At 44.7% G+C, this 19,330-nt stretch overlaps 3 protein-coding genes across 3 annotated transcripts; 1 reads left to right on the forward strand and 2 right to left on the reverse strand.

The window, feature by feature from the left end:
• Positions 1 to 1,849: 1,849 nt before the first annotated feature.
• rad54b (RAD54 homolog B) lies at positions 1,850 to 15,017 on the reverse strand. The gene is made up of 16 exons (XM_083989153.1): positions 14,917 to 15,017; positions 13,914 to 14,083; positions 13,595 to 13,793; positions 7,690 to 7,890; positions 6,764 to 7,063; positions 5,905 to 6,067; positions 5,573 to 5,798; positions 4,940 to 5,026; positions 4,724 to 4,844; positions 4,508 to 4,647; positions 4,137 to 4,427; positions 3,807 to 3,970; positions 3,463 to 3,724; positions 2,614 to 2,680; positions 2,315 to 2,512; positions 1,850 to 2,176 (listed from the first exon to the last, which is right to left on the reverse strand). Exons 2-16 carry the CDS (start codon positions 14,058 to 14,060, stop codon positions 1,935 to 1,937), a joined length of 2,808 nt encoding a protein of 935 aa, XP_083845279.1. The 5' UTR covers positions 14,061 to 14,083; positions 14,917 to 15,017; the 3' UTR covers positions 1,850 to 1,934.
• LOC310998901 (fibrinogen silencer-binding protein-like) lies at positions 8,369 to 11,546 on the reverse strand. Its single transcript, XM_083989154.1, has 2 exons — positions 10,138 to 11,546; positions 8,369 to 9,547 (listed from the first exon to the last, which is right to left on the reverse strand). The coding sequence occupies exons 1-2, from the start codon at positions 10,542 to 10,544 to the stop codon at positions 8,992 to 8,994; spliced, it is 963 nt and encodes a 320-aa protein (XP_083845280.1). The 5' UTR covers positions 10,545 to 11,546; the 3' UTR covers positions 8,369 to 8,991.
• A 1,470-nt stretch (positions 15,018 to 16,487) lies between the features above and the next one.
• On the forward strand, positions 16,488 to 19,275 carry rnf41l (ring finger protein 41, like; the record flags this gene model as incomplete). Its single annotated transcript, XM_083990179.1, has 6 exons — positions 16,488 to 16,693; positions 16,840 to 16,979; positions 17,298 to 17,324; positions 18,016 to 18,178; positions 18,305 to 18,425; positions 18,868 to 19,275. 6 exons carry the CDS (start codon positions 16,488 to 16,490, stop codon positions 19,273 to 19,275), a joined length of 1,065 nt encoding a protein of 354 aa, XP_083846305.1.
• Positions 19,276 to 19,330: the final 55 nt, after the last annotated feature.

Consider the following 19,330-nt stretch of genomic DNA (forward strand, 5'->3'; position numbering starts at 1 on the left):
TTGGGTCATTTTTTTGCTGTAATTTCGTGGACAAAACTGTTTTAACTGAATTTGAGTCATCGATGACAAAAATACTGGTTAATTGCTGCACTAGTGAGCATGTTAGCATGCAAGAATTAGCATTTAGCTCAACAGAGGCACTAGTCTGGTGGTGGACTGCCAGACAGAATAACATTATTAATATACTGACAAATATTTCAAGGTGCTAAATGTTAAGTTGTCTGTGCCCCTAAATGTGCTTTCTTGACAAGAGCAGGTGGTGGTGGTTGGAATAGACCCTCCTATCAGCACTAAGTCATTTACTCATGCTGAACTAAAGGCGGACTGGACACTACAGTGACTCACTACCACAGAGTAGTATCATGAGCTGTGGTGGGCCGGGGCAGGGGCACGCTGTTAACATACAAACTTCACATTTTTTAAATTTGGCCTAGAAATTGCATTAACAGTTTCAATTCACACTGTGGCCACAGAGAAACAGCATGTGTCTGCATAATCGCTACACTTGTCTCCAGCATGCTGCTCACCCTGATGGGGGCGGGGGGCTTCAAACTGTCATATGCATAAAGGGGAAGATTTGACATCCGAGAGAGACCCAGTTATTGCACAACAAAGTTGCTTAACAATCAACAGGGGTGATGATCATCCAATAACTAGTAATTATGCTTTTTACGTAAAGACGCGCATTGTATTGGCGCTCACACATTGTAATGGTGTTAATCTGACAGACACAAATCATATGTGAATTCAGGGCGCGTGCACACACACACACACACACACACACACACAGCTACATAACTCCCACGCATCGGCTTTGTGTTGAAAAGCATGAACAGACTAGTGTTATCCAAAATAACAGACTGAACAGATTGCAGCATGTCCCACATCTAAAAACCCAGCTGATTTACTGGACACTAATATGGAGAATCGTTAGATAATAAACCGTGAAACTGAGGCACAAAACGTCAGGTAACCACACGTCCTTGTGGGCCTTCATTCTTCTAGCACGGCATTCACATCCAAGTGACATACTTACTATGCACACACAGCCTTAAACTAGATTTTCAATGAAATGCTGTGGACACTTTCTCTTCCTGTCACCCATTCATTGTGTCATGTAATCATGTCTCAGGGCGACGTGAACTCAGTGACACTGAAAATATCACTGTAGATCAGTGGTTCCCAACCTGTTTTGGCTCGTGACCCCATTTTGACATCACAAATTTCTGGGGACCCCGCAATCACGTTACTGCGGCCGCCAATCAAAATGCGCCAGCTCAGATATTTCTATATGCTGCATTTTATTTGAACTCAATTTATATTTGAGAAAGTGAAAGTATAGAATACAGTTGTTTAAGATTGTGTAGTGTTTTTTAATCATAACAACAGTTAAAAAAATTAATCAGTAATGTTCTTTATCAATTACTAGACGTTTTAGGCGACCCCACGTGGGGTCCCGACCCCAAGGTTGAAAAACACTGCTGTAGATGGACATAGAAGTACCTCTCCATCTCCGCTATACATGTTGAAAAAAAACTGTATCTGGCACACAAACACTTAATCTTTTACACTCACACATGCATATGCATATAAGAATTCCTAAGTCAAGAACAAATTTTCAGCTCTTTAAAAAACAGTTTATTACACACGTTGCTTTTGAATGTCACTTTTTTCACGACACTCTACAGTAAATATCTTTGAATAAATAAAGAAAATACGAAGACAAGACACTGAATCTCACAAGGAGACGCTGTTTGAAGTCGATGGAAACTGTATTGCTGTTGTTGGCAGGTTGTTTAACATGCAACAGTTGTTGAATGTTTAGCCACATATTGTATCCAGGCTGCAAGACGAAGCCCAGAGAGGCTGATGACAAACACGTAGTAGAATATACGTATTAGTCATCTATATCTGAAGTGTTATGTGGTGTGTGTTTACGGAGCTGTGTGAGAGATGGTCGTCTGGAAGGCGAAGGTGATGTGGTCTCGCGCGTGATCGAGGTAGGTGTCTGAGAAGGTGTGTGTGTCACCAGAGAAATGTCTCCACTGCATCAGCTCGGACATGCTGAGATGCTTCTGTGCCTGTGCCGCCGCCGCCGCCGTCCCCCCTCTGCGGTCACCATGACGACCGAGCTGGCATGACCTGCCTGAGACCGGGTCCTCCTCCTCTGTGACAGCTGAGAACGAGGACAAGAGTGAGTTGATGGCAGATTCTGGTGCAGGTGTAAATCGGGGGGCGTGTGTGTGTGTGCGTGTGCGTGTGCGTGTGTGTGTGTGTGTGTGTGTGTGTGTGTGTGTGTGTGTGAGAGCCGTACCCTGGACTGATCCGTCCATGCTGCAGCTGCAGTTCAGCAGGTCGTGAGTTAGAGACGGCGTGTCCGTCAGGCTGAAGAGATCTCGCAGGTCATTGGTGGAGAAGCTGGTGTGCTCCGCCCCTTTGCCCAGGTCAACCACAGTCCCAGAAAGCCCCTGTTTGGACACCTGTCTCTGGAAGATACGCTCCTCAATTGTGCCTGGGAGGAAGTGACACACCCAGACTTAAAACTGCAAATCCGTCCTCATTTATCATAGTCGAGTATTTCCTGGCTCATTGTGCGTTTTAGTGTATTCTGACCTGCAGTGAGGAGACGGTAGATGTGCACAGTCTTCCTCTGTCCATCTCTCCATACTCGAGCCATGGCCTAAATACAATACAGAAGTATTATTGCACTGGAGAACAACACACATGAACACAGTGCCACCTGGTGGACGGGAACATATACATCAGTCTGGTGGTGTTTTCACACCTGTAGCTCAGTTGTATTTGGTCTGAACTCAGGAGAAAGACTCATTGTTGCTCCTACTCACATTGACTTTGAACACTGACAGTGAAGAAATCGAGAGCTCTGAGTGTGAAGTCCTGTGTGTACGTAAGTAACTCATTAACTGGACAGTTTTGTTGGTGATGCCATCATGAGGACACACCTTGGGAAATCTAATTAATCTAGGTAATCAATAGCTTGTTATCCTGTATTTTACTGCCTTTGTGTGTGTGTGTTCTTCAATGTCACAAAAACACCTGAGCAATATGTGTCTGGACTGTCTGGACTGCAAGTGGACCCTTTTTAAGCACATTACATGGGTGGGGTCGGCGCGGGACGTTCATTCACTGGCTTTTCATGATCACCTTCCAAACAGAACAACACATCTCTATCACACCTCAATCTATAACCATAAAACTCCTGTCATTGATCTGCTTTTGTATGTACGGCTTTGAAGTGGACACACCTTCCTTTACAGGCAGATTCAGGTTGATTGTTGCGTAGTGCAGCTATTACAACACTTTACAACAGTTGCCTATTACAACAATAGGCAAAGACACAACAGTTTGATAAAACCAAACGGGACAGATTGGGACAGACAGTTGTACAGACTTTGGCCGTTGGCATGACACTCTCACTCTCTCTCTCTTTATGTATCTTACCTGAATGTCATTGGCAGGGTTCCAGTCGATATCGTACAGCACCAGGTGGGACGCACCGATTAGATTAAGCCCCACCCCGCCGGCTTTAGAGCTCAACAGAAACACAAAGTTCTGCGAGTAGGGGCTGTTAAAGCTGTCGACCAGGCGCTGTCTCTGGTTGGTGGGTGTGTGTCCGTCCAGTCGGCAGAAGGTGTAGCTCATGTGCACACAGAAGTCCTGGAGCAAGTCAAGTGTTTGGGTGTAGTTGGACACCACAACCACCCTACATTGGCACACAGATACACGGTCAGATCTTCAGATGCAGTTTATATGGACAAAACTACACTCTCTACACACACACACACCTGTCTGAAGGGCTGAGTTGCTTGATGGCAACAAGCAGGTCTGACAGAACAAGGAGTTTCCCTGAATCAGCAGCGCTGTATCCACCAGAAGAGTAGGTTTCTGGGAAGAGATCTGCCAGACCGTCGTACATTGAACTCTCCTCTGATCCACGGTCCGCTCTCGCCTGAAAACAAGACATCACTCACAGTTAGACAAATCGCACAGAAATACAGTCATTACCACACAACTTTTTCCCACAATGATACTGAGCATTTCATAAATAACAACAACGTAAGTACAATATTCATATATGAATATGAAAAAAGCAGAAAAGAATAAACATTTACAACCTTGACAGTGGAGTGGAGCAGACCAGGGTGGTTACAGAGTTTCTTCAACGCAGTGATGCAGGCAAGATGTGTGTGGGTTTGCGTGGTGCTCTGGAGGCAGGCTCTGAAGACCCGGTGGCACAGGAGATGCCTGTAGAGCTCCAGCTGCAGAGGAGACGGCTCGCAGAACAACGTCCAGTCGAGACGAGGAGGCAGGTAGCGGTTGATGATCTCCTGCGTCCGCCTCAGGATGAACATGCCGGTCAGACGGGAGAGCTCAGCTGCTCGCTCGTCCCCCAAGGCTCTCTCCTCCTGTTGACAAGGAAAGATATGAGATATCTCTACACAAGGGATGCAGATTCACAGAAGAGAGAGAGAGAGAGGAGAATTACCCCTCCGCAGGACGGTTGTCTAGAGCGTAGAATTGGCTCCTCATACACTTTCCTATAAGCAGTTGATGACCCGAGGATCCCTGGGTTAACAAAATCTATGATAGCATAGAACTCCTGCAGGTCGTTCTGTACAGGAGTGCCTTCAAAACACAAACAAGTCGTTATAAACCTTTACAACACGTCCTCATATCTTGTTCAGTAGCCGCAACTGCATACCTGTAAGTATGACCCGGCGGTTACAGCTGAGGCTGCTGAGAGCAGAGGAGGTTTTGATGCTGCTGTTCTTTAACCTGTGACCTTCATCACAAATTATAAGACCAAACTCCACTTTTTGCACCTGGAAACACAAGGAAAATTAAATATAAAAAGCAGGTTTCAACTGGTGCATTTTAAAGATTCATGCTTGAAAGCCGGACCTCGATGTGAACGTACCTGCTCCAGGCAGCGCAGCAGCATCTCGTAGCTGATCACTAGGACACTGTGGAGAGGAGATAACACAAACTGCTCGATCCTGTGGTCCTGTACCGCAATGAAGAAGTTATGTTGATTATGTAATACACACATTTATAAAACCTACTAACCATTAAACCAAGAAAAAATACAGGTGGACCAATATATTAAAGAGGAACTATGCTACATTTTTACCATAATTAAATGGCTTCAGAGTAATTGTGATAAAAATAAAAAAATGAGAAAATGAGATGTGACTTGTTACGAGGGAGAATGAAGTCTCTCTGCCTTCCACGTAACATCTCTGAAAACCAACTTTACAAGATCGGGGTCATCGTCTCTGCGACACAGACGTGCCCCATAACCTGTAATCTCTTGTTTAGGACAGATAAGACTATAAAAATATACATGTCGTGACATCGTATATGATATATAACATTATGTACCGCTCTACTGATTGATTTCTCATCGGCTTCGTTGTAAACAAATGCGCATGGCCAGGACGAGGGTTAGCAAAACAGCAGGAAAGCGACCGGACTTGCACAGTTCCCCTTTAATAAAAACTCTGAATGGAGAAAGACAGAAATAAGAATGAGCATGTAGGACCCCACCCACCTGATCCACAGTGAAGACGCTGATCCTCTCGCGGCCCAGCCACTTGTTAAACTCCGCCCCCCAGTTCTGCACTAGGCTGCCGGGTGTGACCACGAGGACGCGCTTAGCGACTGGTTTCCCACCGTACGGCCCCTGCTTCAGCAAGGTCCAGGACAGTGCGACACTCTGGAGGGTCTTCCCCAGACCCATCTCATCAGCCAGGATCGCACCATAGCGACCCACAGCCCTGAAGCAAACACACCAAACAAACCAACACAGTCTATTAGGAATCTGTTTGCAGCCGTCGGGCTAAATGCGATTAATTTAGATTTTCACAGGAACAACTCCCTCACTTCATGCCCATGACAGACTCATAGAGGAAGAGCAGGCCGTCTCTCTGGTGGGGTCTCAGGTGAGTGGTCAGGTGGGGGTCGACCACAACATCAACGACAGGAAGCCCTGACCTGTTATAAGACCACTGGTGGGTGGAAGATGGTCGAGGCATCACCAGTGCACCTGAGGATGTACAGAAGAGTATACACCAATCAGACATGACATTACGACCACTGACAGGTGAAGTCAATAACACTGAATAACACTTCATCGTGGCACCTGTTAGTGGGCGGGACATATGAGACAGCAAGTGAACATTTTGTCCTCAACGTTGATGTGTTAGAAGCAGGAAAAATGGGCAAGTGTGCAAGATTTGAGTAAGTTTGACAAGGGGCCAGACTGTGACAGCTATATGACTGGGTCAGAGCATCTGAAAAACTGCAGCTCTTGTGGGGTTTTCGTGGTCTGCAGTGGTCAGTATCTATCAGAAGTTGGTCCAAGGAAGGAACAGTGGTGAACCAGCGACAGGGTCATGGGCGATCACGGCTCATTGATATACATTGGGGAGCAAAAGCTCAGATGAGTTGTTGTTCAAATTGCTGAAGATGTTCATGCTGGTTCTGACAGAAAGGTGTTGAAATACACAGTACATCGCAGTTTGTTGTGTATTTGGCAGCAAAAGGGGAACGAACACGATATTAGGAATGTGGTCATAACGTTATGCCTGATCGGTGTATATTATAAGTAAAATATGTTGACACATATTGGCATAGCAAATACAATCAAGACTCACACATGAAAATGTGCATCCAGAAAAAGTTAATCATCCAGCATAACATCTGTTCCTAGAAGTTGAGTTCCTGGTTTAAAACTCTGTACCTTGTGCTAGAGGGTCATGGCGGGGTTTACAGATTTGTCCCTCCTCGGGTTTGGTTCCTGGCTGCTCTGCTCTTCCTGCCTGAGTTGGGGGGCAGAAAGGTTTGGATGCAAAGCGACGAGGAGCAGGTGGAGCCGACTTTGTGAGCGGCTCCTCTTTCTCTATTTGGACCTCTTGAAAACAACGTCCCCTGGCAAAGTCCTCAGCAGAAATAAACCCCATCACCTCCACCTGCTTCCCACCAATCATCAGGGTCTCTCCCTCGGAGAGAGAGGCCAGCTCAGACACCTTGTAGCCACTACCTGTACACAAACATGCGTAAACATCAGTAATTAAATAGCTTTAAATGAGGCTTCAAGTAAATGCCTGATATCAATGGCCACAGCTGTTATTTAAACATAAAAACATATAGCTGTAGAGAAAATATAGAGAGCAGCCTAGAACCATCTAATGTACTTTCACTGCTAGTCTAGTGATGTTATACCGGTAAGTTCAGTAAACCAGCAGCAATAAAATGAAATAACAGTTTATGTTAAAACATACAAGAAAACAAGAAAACAGTGTTATAACTTATTTCATGCAGTAAAAAAATATTACTGACTTTAGTGCAAGCACATTATAAAGGATGTGATTGGTCAGCGTCAGCCACTTTTCAAGGCTGAGCTAAAAAACCCAAATCACAACATAGTGTAATGAACAACATCCATCAAATGAGTGTTAGTGTGAAATATAATATAAAAAATAAAATAAAATATAATGCTCTACACAAAGTGTTGCCATTTGTATCTACAGTACTTACCTGCTACTGCTGAAAGATCTGGGATTAGGATTTAAATGCTGCGTGAACGTGGAGCTGCAACTCTACTGCTTTTTCCATCGTCACACAAAGTTCCACTCACTGATTTAAAAAATCAAACGCAGGTCTCACCTTTGCCGATGTCCTTTCCCTCCATGTCTTTAAGTGTGGCTGTGCGTCCTCTGGTCACCAGGACTGCGTCGCCCTCCCAGCGCTTGTGTTTCTTCTTACTGGCTTTGCACCACATCACACTGAGGTAACGCACTCCATCCTGACTGCAGCCGGAGTCTGAGCCTGCAGGAGGCTGAGGGGTTTGTGGAGAGCCATTCACGCCTGTAACACAAAGACAGAGTGAATTTAAACACATCACACGAACCATCAGCAGAGGTCACTGTTGCACCAAGTCTACACATCGCACTCGTCCTTCAACCATGATGACAGCCACACACCTGCAGCTCCGAGTGCTCCACGGTTCAGTGTGAAAATACAACATTTAATGCACAAAGAGTTATTGCAATATGCAATAAAAGAGCAGATGTACATTTATTTGGATTCAATCTGATAAAATAATAATAATAAAAAAGACAGAATAGCTGTAACAAGGTAAAGGAATGTCGGTCATGTAATAATCATAGGACAATAGAGTACTGACTTTTAATTTGTTTTTAATAGAAATGAGGAAACATATGCAAACAAACATGTACACTTGTAGACCAACATAACAATTCAATCATTATTGTGATTACACATTTTAAATAACAGTTTACATCACAAAACCAAAACCACATCCGCCTTCGTTTGTTTACTCGACTGGCCAAATCAGCAAACAAAAAGAATTTCTGACTGACCGTGATTCACTGAATTTCTCGTTATTAGCATAATAAATTAAGGCCTTTCAAAGTTTAACTTGTGCTCAAATCCTGGTATGTTTGGAAATCTCTCAGCTGATCTAGAGTATTCATCTTCTCTTACCTCATAAAATCAAAATTTTCACATTTCATTTCCAAGGACGCCAGATTACACGGACGTTTTCAACAGGGCACTAGGTAATCTCCTTGATATGACTGTCACACTCCTGTCATTACCTCATGACAGTAAATACTGTCCTGTACATTTAATGCCAACCTCACATTCTCAAACGATGGGACAAAGTCACAACTACAAATATTCCCTTCCAAATCTGGACGTTAATGTCTTTTTGACCTGTTTTGGCCCTTCACAGTGCTAGTAATGTGAGCATTTAAACTTTTTTTTTTTTTTTTTTTTTTACTTCTGCTCTCAAGAAGTGAAGGAATGATGATGAATATCTAACCTGATGAGTAACACGATGACTGATCAACAACACAAGTCAGCCCTATCCTTCAGTATGCGTCTGTGTGAGGCACTATGTTTGAAAAAAGAAATTCATCAAACAAATGTGTGCGTTCATGCTTGTTATAGAGGAATCGGCAGTCCGTGTCTCAGCCGAGCAGCCCTTAGTTTCTCCACTTTGATCTTGGCTCTCAGAAGTTCCTCCTCCAGATCCTGCTTCCTCTTCAGCCCCTCGCGTTTCTCCTCCAGGTACAAGGCAACCTTCCTGTGATTGGCTACCACCAGCTCGTGCTCCTCTTTGGCCAGGTGCATGGGGCGAAACCTGTCGGGTTCGTGGTGGGGGTAGATGTCGTTGGGGTAGAGGTCGTGGCGTAAAGGCAGCGGCGAGGTGGACAGTGGGATGTTAACGGAGGAGGCGGCGGGAGACAGGGATGCTTCGTAATCGTGGATGCTGCCCAAGTCCTGCTCCCCCTCCTGCTCCTGGCCTCCATCCAGCGCTGGCCCCGTGTGCGTGGAGAGGATGGGGAGATCTGGCGGTGGTTTTACATCCTCTTCAGGGTCCAGCTGGACCACCTCATGAGGGATACTTGGGACAGCTGCTGAGTAATCCTGGAGTCCAGCCAGAGAGGAGCTGCTGCCAGGATGTTCAACTGGAGAGTTGTGCTTGCTGTATATTAATCTACAAATGGAAAGAAGGATGAAAATAAGTGAGACTGGAGTGCTTAAACTATATTTACAGAGCGTCTACATCTGTTGGTGTTAATGCATACTAAATAAATCAATCGCAGGATTATCTTATTCATCAGAGCTGACGCACAAATCACTAACATACTGGCTGCTCACTGTGGTTGAACAAGTTGAAAACACGATTTAAAGTTCAAACATGTGTTACGTTTTTGTCTCAAAACAGCAAAACAGTAAACAAGTTAATCAATACCGACTGCTGAGTGTTTTCTGACTAAAGCACATTACTGACCAGCTACAGGCAAGTTACTGCAGGACACGCTCTATTTTCCCGCTCTGCCTATGTACAGTGTGTGTGTGTGTGTGTGTACTCTGACTAGACTTGGGAGGGTGAGCTCAGCCCCTCCCCTCCCTCCCTCCCTCCCTCCCTCCTCCTCTAACAGTTGAATCAGTGAATTGAACACATGCTTGGAGCCAAGGATGGATACCTGCGTTACCTAAACTCTCATCTGACCTGCTCCGTTATCCTTTTTTGAACTTTATCAATCAGTGTGCGTCTGCTCGTAGGCGTATATAACATTGTACCTGCGCAGCGCCTGGTCCTTTTCGTGGATGGGCACGTGGTGAAACAGGTGAGGGATCATCTCCATAATTCTCCTGGTTGGCTCGGAGATGCTCGCTCTGTACTCCGGCTGGGCGTGTCTCCGCTGCATCACTTCCTGTTTGCCCGACTCCTTCAGCCTCTTGTAGAGGGTCCTGAGGCCCTGAGCGGTGCGATGGGGTCTGTCCCCCCCCAGCGCGTTGTACTGCTCCGCCACTGTGTCCCAGCACTTGTTCTTGTCCACGATGACGGCGTGTTTGTTGGTGTGCTCCTCCAGGATGCGGATGTGAGGACGGACCAACTTCAACAGGTCGAGCTTCTCGGAGAGGGTGAAGTTGGAGGAGCGAGCTTTTCCCACCATGCTGGACAGAAACACGGAGCTGGACGCCATCTTATAGCATAGCGGACTCACAGAGACCAAGTCAGGCCTATGTGGGCTGTCACCACACTCAGCACTGTGGCTCTCCACTCTCCCCACCTGTCTTTTTCCTTATCCCTGCTGCTGGCTTTTCTTGGTCCTCGGTGATAAAGCCACTACTGGTCTAACTCCCCATGCATGTCTCATTTGTCTTCTCTTCTTCCTTTTCTAAATCAAGCATGAGCTATGTCTAACATGTGCATGGATTCATACTCTACTTCTGGCTTCCCCTCTCAGCTACGTTGCAAAACAAAAACAGGCTGTGCAGCACACAATAAGAATCAGGCTTAACTAGGCCAGCCTCGTTTAGGCCCCCGCCTACCGCGGAGGGCTTTGGATGAATTCCTCCCAGCTTAGGCTGACGTAGCTAAGCCGCTTAAGCCCAGCCCGACCTACTTACAGCTCGGTCTCTGTAAACCCCAAACCAAGCACAGCACAGAGCAGAGCACGGCCACCACACCGCCTCCACATTGTAAAGACAAGGACGGCAGCTGCGGCTCCGTGTGCCCGACACATATTATTGGGGTGGTGTGTGTGTATGTGTGTCTTCAAACAGCGTGTGTCAGGTTAGTGGAGGTCAGGAGTCTATTTTCCTAAAGTGAGTGAGGTTTTGAAATAGCGCTGGCTTAACTAACTGAGTAAAGGGGGGAGGGGTTTGTGAACGCGCTGCGCATGCCCGAAAAAAAAACACACACACACACACTCCGTCCGGCGGAGGTGGTTGATTACAATAAACCCGCAGCTGTGCGCCCTGCTGCACATTAAACATCTATTCACATTATCGAAACACGTGCTCGCGGGGACGTTTTACGGGGAAACTGTAGCCCGCCACATGCACACAGAAAGAGAGAGGGAGAGAGAGGGGTGTGTGAGTGTTTCCAGGCTGGAAAACAGAGGCACTAGTTGCTCCTTCAGACACAGACAGAGGCAGCGGTGGCTCACTGATCCCGAGCACAGTCCTAATCTGCCCGGCGCTGCCGCCGCACTACCGCGCTCATTTGCATAATGCTGGACCTGCTGTCACTCAACCTCAGCAGCCCGCCTGGTTTAACATCTATATCCAGTGTGTGTGTGTGTGTGTGTGTGTGTGTGTGTGTGTGTGTGTGTGTGTGTGTGTGTGTTATTATTAGCCACGGAGACGGGACACTCCAGCACCGGGGAACCGGAGAGCGCCGCCACTCCTGGCTGTCGCCGACAACATACGCTACACGGTTATTTGTGTAAACTAGAATAGTGACAGGAAGGAAATGGATATTTAACCGCAGCTCACGGGACCTGTAACGCAGCCCCGGTCCGTAATTACCGCGCAATCAGCAGCGACTGAGAGCAACACCGACACCGTGTCGCCGCGTGCAGCCGCTGGTTAATGTTTAGCAGGAGAACAAACCGGTCGGGACCAGGCTCTGGGTTTTAAAAATGGTCAGACAGACTCATGTCTACACACACAGAGGTCAATTATCTGTCATGACTGAGATAAAAATCCCTTTGTAAATAAACATCATATCTTTGCAGAGAGGATCAATCCACTGTTACACGTAGTCAGTAAATTACACAACAATGAATGGCGCATTTTTCACGTTTCCCCACATCATCTAATGTTATTGTCCATCTATGCACTCAGATTCTGGTATAAGGAAATGCACAATGTCAATTTCTCTGATTATGTTTGTATGTTTCTCTACAGTGTATGCAGTGATTTGCATCAATTTTTGTATTGGAGATAATGACAACTAACACGCAACAATGAAGTAGTTGAAGTGTCCTTATCACTACAGGATGGGTCAGATGAATTTAGTAAAGCAGTAAAATGCAACAGCAAATACATACAAAATACATCACTTCAATGATTATGACAGTCTCCCATACAGCTTAGGGGTAGAAGGAAGACACATTATGCAGGTTAACATAATGGAGAAGTGATACAGCAGAATGAATTACACTGTATATTTGGATTTTACTTTAGAAACATATGTACACTAATTGTAAATGGCCATGGGTAATATGACTGGCATAAATTGATTGAGAAACATTTGTGACTAAATTACCCACATCTAATTGGAGACGACCTGTCTGCTCTAATTAAGCACTTGTAGCAGGAACACACTGATGTCTGATGACAGTTTGCATGCCTGCGCTGCCTTAACGGGTGATGTATTCACTACATTAAACTGATCACAAAGTAAATTTCTTAGTGAAGTGTTTGTTTGAAAATAGTGTTTGAAAATCTTTTCATTTGTGGACACTTTGCGGCCATTATTGAAGGGAAATGACAGGTGGTGACAGAGAGGAAGCAAACTTTTAGAGAAATTAAAAGACCTAAAAAGTATAATTACATTGTCAGCACACCTGAGACCCGTCAGAGCAAAGAGAAATGTTTTCAACCTTTGGATGACATTTTGAGTTTTAATATGATATCAATGTGGGCTTTGAATATGCATTCCCCTCACTCTTCAACCATAGCCATAGTTAACCATTATGACATCAGTATAACTGTTAGAGCTGCAACTAACGATTATTTTCATTATCGATTAATCTGTAAATATTTAAACGATTAATCGATTAGTTGTTTGGTCAATTAAATGTAAAAAAATGTTGAAAAATGCCAATCAGTGTTTCCCAAACCACAAGATGACATCCTCAAATCTCTTGTTTTGTCCACAAACCAAAGAGATACTCAGTTTATTATCATAAAGGAACAATGAAACCAGAAATATTCACATTTTAGAAGCTGAAATCAGAGAATATTGACTTTTTTCTGTAAAAAAGAACTACCCAAACCGATTTTTCTGTTTTCTGTTTCTGTTTTCTACATACACAACTTCCATGAAGACTCGTGTTGGGACAAAATGCCACTCAAAACCCCCCCCCCAAAAAACACACAGTTCTGATTTCTGTGTGTAGCTGCCTTTCTATTTTCACTCATATTACTTATATCCAGCAGCCACCAACAAGGACTCAACTTGTTGGTGCTCTACAGTGTGCAAACACAGCCGTTGTTTCAGCCATAAATCTTTGCATCTTACCTGCTGGTCGGTCCTCCTCTGCATAGTCTCTGGTGCCACCGTCAGGATATTCTGTCTCTGCCTCGTTTTCCTTACTTTCCGTTGCATTGAGCACACGAGCCAAAGCCCTGGACAATGCTGGAGCGACCTGTGCAGGTTTCGGCTGGACGTCATCACTCTCTGTTTTACTCAGAGCTGGTGCTGCTAAACTCCTCTGGACCTACACGGTAACAGGGAAGGAAAAGAGAAGAGAATTTATGAGAGGAAATTTCAAATGTCACCAGTAGATGTGTGAAGATGATGGGAATCAAATAAATACTGGAGGGTGTGAATAAATTACCTTTTGCAGGAGATTGCCTAATCCAGGTTTAGGGTTCAACGGCTTTGATTCAGCCACAAGATATGAGGTAGAGGCTCCTGGAGGCACAAATCGAGGCTTTTTCACTGCATTACCCTGGAGCTGGCTGGGAGCTGCTGAGCGCCTCATTCTTCCCCACGGTAATATATCTCCTGCACACAGGAAGAAATTAATGTCAACATACTCATATATTGTAGCAGTAAATTACATTACAACAAACAATTTATTATATCTGTTAAAGATACGCCCCTGGCCATATCCTAACTCGGTGCTTGCTTCCTCTGTAACAATTTCATATGTTTTTGTCCACAACAGAGAGGAGGTTCATACCTTTTTAAGTAGCTTAGAAACAAGAAAATACAGATATATCGTAGGCTAATGTTTAGAGAGTGTGCAGGGTTGATCATGAGAAACAAACTGATAACAAATGCGACACCGACTCCAGATCCTGATCTCTTAAACACTCTTATCATCAGACACATAACACGTTACAGGTTTAACCAAGGATGGTTTGTTTACATCATAACGAATGTAACTCATATTGTATCATGTAGGCTACAACTTTCCTCCGATTTCGTATCTCTATGTTTTGTGTCTTGTGATTAGGAGAGGTGGGGAGTGGGCACCACTTTGACTGTAGTAGCCCGTGTTTTGACATTTAACACTTTCACTCACTTGGTACATGATGACCCCATGAACCGGAAGACTGATTTACAACTGACAACGTTTGATTTAAGTATTACATTTGCCCTTTTTTCCCCAAAAAAAACAAAAAACATGTAACGTTACTACGCGAACTGCGAGGTACAACCAAAGATTTTCTAGATGAAACTAATGCTGTGATTTGTCACGACGTAAAGTTACGTCACTCTTGCAGGTTAGTTAGCAAAGTTAGCTCAATCGCTAGTGACAAACACACGCTGACACGGCCTAAACTCGGCCGTAATGTCATGTCACACATACACACGTGTCATGCCATACATACCCGGTCGAGATAAAAGTTTAACGAGAGCATAAAAGGTCAGAAAATTCTCATTTAATCCCACAAACTCAAAGACAGTCTTCCTTCTTCGCTTCAACTCTCTTTTCCGTTTCTCCCGCTGAACGGTGTGAAGAAGCTGATTGGCTGAGCGCCGCGCAGGGGGCGGGGTCAACGTGAAAGGGGTGCGTTCGATATGTTACGTCACCAGAGTTCAGCGCTCACGGTTTCATTGGTAGTTTAAGCGACCCCGCCGATCCCTGAGTTAAATCGAGCTCACCCAGCAACCTCAGGACAACTGACCTCACTTCACCCCTCAGCAACAACGTTGACAAGGAAAAATGTAAATATGACAGGTTTGTTGTGGATGTTGGATCTTTATACTATCATTTCCCATCATTTACCAAAGTCAATTACTGTATCATAGTACAATTCTGAGGCACATGTGCTTTTCTTGAGGTTTTTCATTCATTTTTTTTGCTTTATAGCCTTCTTCAATTACACAAGATTTCAGAGGAAAACAGTGTGTATCATTATTTTAGAAACTTGATTTGATTGATTGTTATTCATTGCATAAAATGTCACCAGCATTATACAAAATAATTTAAAATAGAATAGCCTCACCCCAACAAGCAACAACTTTGCAACTTTGCAGACCCAGCGATACAAATCATAGGTACAAACATTGGTTTACTTTGGTAAATTTATGGTAAATACAAGCTCTAATTTTCGGTTGAATGTTTCTATACTGTAAAGGATCTGCTCTTCCATCACAGTATAACCTAACAGACTATAAAGGGCCTGAGATGAGTTGAGGCATTTTGGTTGCTGTTTGATGTTTGTGGTCTGAGAGTATGTGTCATCTGATGTCCTGCAGTCTGTAATCCAATCAGGGAGAGAGAGAGAGTGTAATCCATGTTAATCCCACATCCAGAGAGAGGGAGAGGCAGAAAGAGAAACCCAGGATAGGGTGGGTCATTAAGGGAGACAGAAACATTTGAAGGACAGCGGTAATCTCTGACGGCTACACTACAACCAGGCTTTATCGGTGAGGCAATGAGCAAAACACACTGCTGCAAAAATGTGTCTGTCATTGAGTGTGAGTGTTATTTCACCTGTAATTCTGCCTGTCTCTCTGATCTGATCTCGTCTGACAGCTGCCCGCCTGTGTCCTGAAACCGTGTTGTCAGGGATACCTCTCCATGGAGACACAGTCTCAAATGCAGGGGAGGGCTTTAACATAGAGGAGACCCTCACTCAGTCACCCTGATGGAGCAGCGAGTCAAGACAGAGGATGAAGAGGGAAGAGCTGTAGCAGCAGAGCCTTAAAAAGTCACCGTTGGAGGAACCAGTGGAGTGGAAATCAACAGAAAGAAAGGAAGAAAGGGGGGGAAAAGGAGACAGTAGAGTTGGATGAAGTGGAAGTTCACCTGTCAGGTAGGAGAACTAATGTCAGAGCAGATAATGAAAAAAAACAAAAACAAAAAAAACAAAGACATGAGCCAAAACCATGGCCACATTTGACTTCCTTCCCATGTTTTGTCATGTTTTGTACAACCTGTCTATATGGTTGCAGGATGGGCTATGATCTTGAGAGGTTTGTGGGCTATGTGAATGAGGGTCTGCTGTGCTGTGTGTGTCGGGACGTGCTGGAGCGCCCCCTCCAGGCTCCCTGTGAACATGCCTACTGCAGCGCGTGCATCAGCAGCTGGCTGGTCCATCACCACTCCTGTCCCGAGGACAGACTGCCGCTGGATGTTGGCAGTCTCAAACCACTGTACAGGTGTGTCCCTCCCCCGTCTCGGCACGCAGCTGTGTGCATCTTTGTCTGCGTGGTCACATCTTTGTCACTCTCTACATTTCACAGCTTGTTTTCAGAGGCATCATTGACTTATACTACGCTTCATCTTCCTTTGTGTTTCATGATAGGTACATGCGTAATGACCTGAACCGGCTGCAGATCCGTTGTGTGAATGCAGGGCAGGGATGCGAGGTGGTCTCCTCCCTGGAGAGCTTGCACACACATGAGGATGAGTGTGAGTTTGCCTTCATATCCTGCTCCAACACAGGTAAGACACCTCACTCTGACTATTTAACAAGTTGCTCTTTAAAATGTGTTACTTTACTTCCTCCTCTGATAGTAATTGTAAAATCAAATAGGACTGAGGTAATGTGACACCTGAATGTGTGTGTACGGGAGCGACAGGTGGCCCTTTTGTTGTCATGGCTACCACACAAACGAGCGCACCAATGGGACTCAAAGCCCCCACAGACCTCACACTCAACTTCCCATCATTCTTTAATAAGCATTTTAGCAAAGTGTGCTTATAGTGTACACACACCATCATCGCATCTTCTGCTCATAAACTGTGACCTGTCATTGGCAGGTGGAGAATACATTTGTTACCTTTGTGGTATGTATAAAGTGTAAAGTGTGTGCATGCTGTGTGACTTTTTTTTGCAGTGTTAAATACAACAGGTGCTGAGAGCAACATGCAGAGAGGCTGCTAGATGTTTTAGTCACTGTCTGTGTGAACTGTTACACATAGTGCAACATGAGGTATAAAATAGTAGTGATTACAATAACCAGAAAATAATAACAATCATCATCATCATCGTTTATTATCAGACTCAAGATTCATAATATAAACATACAACACACAATACATAAAAACAAATCACTCAATCAAGTAATCTGACAATTTATCAATATCAACAACATATCCTAAACATAAAAAAAAGTTTAAGAATAATACAAAATTTCAAAAAAAACAATGTGATGTAAACTGTCACTTACACAAAGAAGAAAGCAGATTTGTAATGATTTGAATTATTTTGTTAGGGAAACTCCATTTATGTTAAGTTACATTTTTACCTTTTTTTTTTTTTTTACCTTTTTGCATGTTCATATTGGATCTGTGCATCATAAGTGATCAGTCTTTGAGATCTCGTCATTTTGCATGAGTCATTTCCAACACAAGGAATCTGTGTTATAATCAAGTCAAGTGTAAATTCTACTTCAACGATATTTTTGGTGTTTCCATTTCCTTCTGTATAAAGTTCAGTAAAACCCACGTATTTATCACTGCTCCCCCTTCTGCTCAGGTTGTCCTGTGCAGGTGGAGAGGCGGGGTCTGGAGGCTCACCTGTCGGAGTGTAACTTCCGCAGCAGGGAGTGTCCCAACGGCTGCGGCCACACACTTCTCTCCACCGATCAATCCCAACACAACTGTGTAGCGGAGCTGCGCACAGAAGTGGAGATGCTCAGGTGTGTGTGTGTGTGTGTGTCTGCAGTGAGGACAACATCTTCACTTTTTTCCCCCTCATGAGCAGCTGAGCGGTTTGAATTAGCTCTGCAGGTTGTAACTTCAGTCTCGTGTGATGTGCACGGCAGGGCCGAGATGCTGTGTAAGGTGGAGGAGGTGAGGCGGGAGATGGAGTCTCGGTTGGATTCACAGAGAAGACACATGGTGCAGAAGGAGTCGCAGCTCAAGAACGAGGTGGAGGAGCTCAAGGTGACCTGGCAATTCAATACACTACAGCACAAAATACATTCCCTACATTTTAAAGTGCTGACACACAACTGAAGCTCTTCATAGCACCTGATGGTTAGCCAGTGCTGTGACAAAAGAGGTTTTATACCCTGAGTCTGTACTAATGCTAGGGCAAGATCATATTTTCTTTATTTTATTGTTGTTTTATCTCTTTCATTTTTTTGTCATGTTTTTTTTTAAAATGTTCTTATGTTCTTTTAATGTTCCTTCTTTTATATATAAATCTTATAAATCCAAGCCATTGTTATTATGAATTATTGTGAAGCACTTTGAGCTGCTATAATTGTATGAAATGTGCTATACAAATAAAGTTATTATTATTATTATTAAACCATCTGTCTCATGTTAGACCATGTGTCATGTTGAGGCATGTTGGGTAATATTGTGCGTCTCCTCCCTGCAGGGTCAGTTGTCCCGTGTGATGTGCGACATGCGAGCCCTGTTAGGAGCAGAGCGTCTGAGGAGACAGGAGCTGGCAGAAGCAGAGCTGGAGAAGAGGGAACTGCTGGAGCTACTCAAAGACCTGCAGCCGATCAGAGGTCAGCATCCTGCCGAACAGGCGGCCACAGAGCAGCACCAGGGAGCGCAGCAGCAGACACCCGGGTGGGAGATGCACACTAAGCCGACAAGACACCAGCAGAGGGAGTCGTCCTTACACGCCTCCAGTCTCTCTCTGCATTCAGCTCAGGCTTTAAACGCATCAGGTCCACCACCATCGCCGCAGCTGGGCGAAGGGGCTCGCAAGGGTGGTACCCGCAGTCTGACTCTGGACTGCATCAAGAGGAAAAGCCGGGAGGTGACGGTCATCTGAGTGGATTTAAGATGGATGAGGGAAGATTAAACCTTTATTTTTTAATAAGATTTGG

The sequence above is a fragment of the Trachurus trachurus genome (assembly GCF_905171665.1).
Source record: "Trachurus trachurus genome assembly, chromosome: 16".
NCBI lineage: Eukaryota > Metazoa > Chordata > Actinopteri > Carangiformes > Carangidae > Trachurus > Trachurus trachurus.

Bases quoted from the DNA above. Each gene is read 5' to 3' on its own strand.
- LOC310998901 (XM_083989154.1), bottom strand. From the start codon at position 10,544: ATGGCGTCCAGCTCCGTGTTTCTGTCCAGCATGGTGGGAAAAGCTCGC. The intron at 9,548-10,137 runs GTACAATGTTAT...TTCCATTTGTAG, and splicing joins AAGGACCAGGCGCTGCGCAG to ATTAATATACAGCAAGCACA.
- rad54b (XM_083989153.1), bottom strand. From the start codon at position 14,060: ATGAGGCGCTCAGCAGCTCCCAGCCAGCTCCAGGGTAATGCAGTGAAA. The intron at 4,648-4,723 runs GTATGCAGTTGC...TGTGTTTTGAAG, and splicing joins CCGCCGGGTCATACTTACAG to GCACTCCTGTACAGAACGAC. The intron at 4,428-4,507 runs GTAATTCTCCTC...CCTTGTCAACAG, and splicing joins GACAACCGTCCTGCGGAGGG to GAGGAGAGAGCCTTGGGGGA.